The sequence below is a fragment of the Scardinius erythrophthalmus genome, assembly GCF_964197995.2.
Source record: "Scardinius erythrophthalmus genome assembly, contig: HAP1_SCAFFOLD_231, whole genome shotgun sequence".
Taxonomy (NCBI): Eukaryota; Metazoa; Chordata; class Actinopteri; order Cypriniformes; family Leuciscidae; genus Scardinius; species Scardinius erythrophthalmus.
The window spans coordinates 1-5000 of NW_028296380.1; the positions used below are offsets into that span (position 1 = coordinate 1).

The following is a 5000-nucleotide window of genomic DNA, read 5'->3' on the forward strand; positions in this document are numbered from 1 at the left end:
ATAATGCTCTGATCGGAGGAGGGTGTTTTTTAACTCATAGACGCCAGTAACAGCAGTCATGAGTCGCGGGTGGCCCTGTCGAGCAGCATTGAGCGGCAGAAGGCTGTGGTTCCTCTGGCTGTGGTCTCCACCCTCACTTTCCTGGGTCTCATTGTTTTGATTGGCATTTTTATCTACTGGAGGTAAGTCTTATAGATAACAGCATCTTCACAAAACAATTGCAGCACAGTTGTACTCCATAATAGGGATATATTAAATAATATTAAACTATATTTAAAGGTATAGCGGAGGATTTTTTACTTCCGGGTGGATCACCTATACTATTGGTCCTCCTAATTGTCAATCATTCTGGTGAATCAATCAAACTTTTCAAAAAGTGGAGAGGGCGGGTCTTATCTAAAATTCGGAAAGATCCTCCGCTATACCTTTAATATAGAATTGTAAATTTATACATATATTTATACATTGTATATTAAAATCTATAATATATAGATTATATTAGGGATATATGAAACTTTTGGCCAATACCGATAACAGTTTATATTTGAAAGCCAATAAGCAATATATTGGCTGATAAATCTAAATCCAAGTGTTTATATAATGTTTGATATAATGTTTTATATAATGTTGTTGAGAGCCTGATTTCAAAAACAAAAGTCTCACCATTAAAATCCATGTCCCAAGCACACAATTATAATGTTCTCTATAATTTTATGACAGACTTGCACTGCACATGTTGTACTTAACAGTATTTTCCTTTTTTGAAGTGATTCCAATCATATTTCAAGCAATTCAAAACCATCATGGCGAACAGTGCGCATCCGAAGTGTCTAAGTTCAAGGAAATAATCTATTATGTAGCGGCTTTAATATATCGGCCAATTTTTTGTATTTGTCTCGATAACTATAAAAACGTAAAAAATTTACATATATCAGCCAATTCCAATATGGTGGCCGATATATTGCTCATCCCTAATATATATGTATTGCTGACCATTAAAATTATTAAATAATATTTTCATTTGACAAGAATAAAAGCAGTTATTTCAAGCAAGCTTTTTTGTAAACTCTGTTTTGGCATTGGTCATGCGAAGCTGATTTGGACAGGCAATGAAAACAAAAATACACTTCCTCTGAGACAGCTGCTCATGATTTCCATCATATTGTTACTAATCCATAATCATAACAATCGTCGATAAGGAGGAGAAGGGGGAGCGGTGTGGCCCCATGAGAAGCGTGTTGTCTGTCTGTGATGGGGGTCTAATCTTGGGCACAGACCCAATCTCACACCCACCGGGTGAGGGACCACCTCAAAGGAAAGCAAGATAAACAAGCCATGATGTGGCGGTGGTCTGTGCGTGTGTGTGTGTGTGTGAAACCGGCCAGAATTCCCACCAAAGCGATAAAAATGGTCCTTCCACACCAGGATGGAAGTCTGCAATCCTGTTTTCCTTCAAATATTCCCAACCGTGAAATAAGCAACTTTGGCAATCCCATCAAGAACATGTCTCGGATGTGTAAACAGTTTAGCAGCACGAGATTGTACATTTCTCATTCCGACGTGCCTCTTGACCCTTCAACATATTGCTCATGTTTGACTTTTTGTTGTTACACCGTGAAGATTGCGAGGAGATTAAATCGGTAATCTTGGAGCTGGTGATTAAATCTCCGATATGCTGATCTGTTGTTTGTGGGCCTACAGGGAACACATGCTGCCAGGCTGGAGAAAGAACCTCCACGTGATTATGTTCAACACGACCAAGTCATGTTCATGTCTTGTTAGTGCAGCCGTGGGTGGTTCAATCTCAGCAGAACATGGGCATGTACGACTGCTTGTCCATCTGTAGCTACATGGTGCTCATTTGGAGAGCAGACAGATGCGCACTTAATGGGACGTCTTGAAACGTTAGCGTTAAATCTGCGTCGCCCATCGTTTTGTGCTCACTAATCCCTTCCAAGAAGTTACGTTTTTAGACAAAACAGCTTCCGGTTAAGGAAGTCCTCTGAGTGATCCTGTTAAAAACGTGTTGTGGATTAGATTAAATATGGTTTTTGTGTTTCTTTTTTAAGCCTGGAGTTCAGTCTCAAGCACATATGTGGATAAGAAACAACAACACGCAAATAATCCAAGCTTGTGTGTGAGAACCATGTATTTTTGTGAAGGAAATTTGCATAGTACATCCACTTTACATGCTAATCAGTCAACAGTACTTCTGTTACATAAAGTGTTGGTGTAGAAAAAGTGTTTAATGTCGTTGCAGGAAATGTTTTCAGACTGCTCATTTCTACATTGAAGACAGCACATCACCCAGGGTGATTTCCTCTTCACCAATGCTGAGCCCTACAGGTAACACGCACACTTTTTCAGAATCATAACAGGGACTTTCTGTTGATACTAGATCTTATCTGTTCATTTATTTATAAAAAAAAAAAAGAATTGCATGTCATGTACGTAATGACTTAACTACACCTCTTCAATGATAAGCACAATACACAGTTCTGAAATAATTGCAATATTTGTTGGGGGGAATAAAGTTTGAAATGTCAGGGTGGTGCATAATATCATTTGATATAATAAAGAAAAATCAATAAAGGAAAACCTTAAAAGTTTTTGTTTTTTTATAATATAACAAATATTTTTTTTAAAATGCTTGTAATATTTGAACATTTTGTCATGTCACCAACATACAGGGGAAAAAAATTATAATCATCTTTTTTTTGGCCACATGACATTTTTGGTGCCCACAATGTAGGCAAAAACTGACCAACATATAAATGAATCTGGCCATGAACAGGTTTTTTCACATTATTGTTAGCCAATAATGTCATTTCTCTGAATATGATCAGTGTACGTCATAATTGCATTCATAAATGCTGTTTTTTTGTCATTAGTGATTGTGTTTTTGCACTTCCAGGTGAACATGAACCCCAGTCAGTAAAGAAATTTGTAAAGCACGTGACTGACCTTCACAACACCAACTCATTTTCCCGAGAGTTTGAGGTTTGTATCCCCCTCTCTTTTGACACTCCTCAAGGGACAGCTGTCTCGTACGAGCCTTGATGTAGCAGATCAACGTGTCATTAAGGCATGTCTTATAAATGAATTGTTTGGTTCGCTCAGGCACGATTATGCTGTTTCTATCCATTCATGCATGAACCAGGTTGTTGATTTGAGTTATAATTAGGTCAGTAAGACGCTCAGCTCTATATTCCAGTCAGGTGCACAAAAAGACCCGGTTTCAGCTTAATTAACATCAATCAGTGTCAGATAGTACATTCTCACCATAACATTCATTTATTCACACTTGATTAGATCACTCAAAAATCAAGCAAGCTTTAATTGGACACAAACACGGCAGTAAACTTATTATTACCTATGAAAAAGTGATGGATGGGTTTCATAAGTTTCGTGCGCAAGTTCATAACGCTTTTTGTGTTACGCTCAGGCTGAATTAAAGTTTATTCTCCACACACCCACTAGTGATTCGTGTTTTGTGGCAGGCTAAAACTTACACAATGCAAACTGTAGTGTTTAAATGCAAGTTCTGTTCAATCCATGACAGAACGGCTTTGGATTCTGTCCATTTTGATTGATCATAAATGATATTTGTGGCTACGTTCATTCATACAGCAGTGAAAAAGATTCCCGAAAATGTTGTGGAATTCCTTATTCCAACTCTAACAGAAATGCTGAACAAAAAAGTGAATCATTCACTGGATCAAACCAAAACCTCAATTGACAGTTAATTTCATAAGAAAAGTATTTTAAAAAAGACTTAATTTGGGTATATTTCCACGTTTTCTGCATTTTTAAGATATAGCAGAGGATTTTTTACTTCCGGGTGGATCACCTATACTATTGGTCCTCCTAATTGTCAATCATTCTGGTGAATCAATCAAACTTTTCAAAAAGTGGAGAGGGCGGGTCTTATCTAAAATTCGGAAAGATCCTCCGCTATACCTTTAAAGAAAAAGATTTGAAAGATTTTTAAGAAATTAAGACTCTTTCTGGCTCAGAGAAAAAAGCTACTTGTAACTTCTTGTAATTGCAACTTTATATCTCGAAATTGTAACATATCTCACAATTGTAGCTTTATTTCAATTGCAATTATTTCTCAATTTCGACGTTATGTCTAACAATTATTTATGAGAAGTTAAGACTTTCTGGCTCAGAGAAAAAAGCTACTTGTAACTTCTTGTAATTGCAACTTTATATCTCGAAATTGCCACTTTATATCTCACAATTGCAATTATTTCTCATAATTGCAACTTTATGTCTCACAATTAAGACTTTACTTCTCATAGCTGTGACTTTATATTTTTCAATTGCGACTTTATTTCTTGTAATTATGAATTTGTATCTCAAAAATATTTCTTAAAGTTGTATCACTCTATTGACCAATCAGCATCCAGTACTGGAACTTGTAGGCAATTTGCATAATTAAAATGAACAGAATCCAACCCAGACTGTCAGTGCTTTTGCTTTAATCTGTTTTGTTTATCAATGGTGCCTGGTTTGTTATTATATTTCATTGCTTTTCGCATTCTCACCCCCCCATTAGATATTGAAAGAGTATTTTGAGGTAAGCTACATTTCCCTTTAATTTCTTTGCTTTTGATAGCTTTAGCATGTATTTGTGATGCTCACTTGTCTGCATCTTTTGTGTAAAGTCTTTGACCGTGTCTTTGGTGTTTGGTTATTGGAATAGAGGATTTTTTGTGTGTTTTTTTTAGGAAGTTCAGACATGCACCGTGGACCTTGGAACAACTACAGACTGTTCAAGCCATCCGGACAATAAGAACAAGAACCGATACGTCAACATTTTAGCCTGTGAGAACCACTGTCACAATATATGAGCATTAGATGTATGCAGAGCTGATCTAAAATGGTCATTTCTTGGATTTCATCCTTTAGATGACCACACCAGAGTGCGACTCGCACCCCTGAACGACAAAGACGGAAGAAGCGGAGGAGACTATATAAACGCCAACTACGTGGAT

General features: G+C 36.8%; 1 protein-coding gene across 1 annotated transcript in view; it reads left to right on the forward strand.

Annotated features, from left to right (window-relative positions):
* Window positions 1–36: 36 nt before the first annotated feature.
* The window catches only part of LOC308686389 (receptor-type tyrosine-protein phosphatase zeta-like), a gene marked incomplete at its 5' end in the record, with an annotated part of 17112 nt that continues 12148 nt past the window's right edge, over window positions 37–5000 (forward strand). The window contains 6 exons of the mRNA XM_081394813.1: window positions 37–182; window positions 2261–2346; window positions 2915–3000; window positions 4562–4582; window positions 4734–4830; window positions 4915–5000. Of these exons, the coding sequence (XP_081250939.1) occupies window positions 37–182; window positions 2261–2346; window positions 2915–3000; window positions 4562–4582; window positions 4734–4830; window positions 4915–5000 (522 nt within the window). The remainder of the gene's footprint in view (window positions 183–2260; window positions 2347–2914; window positions 3001–4561; window positions 4583–4733; window positions 4831–4914) is intronic.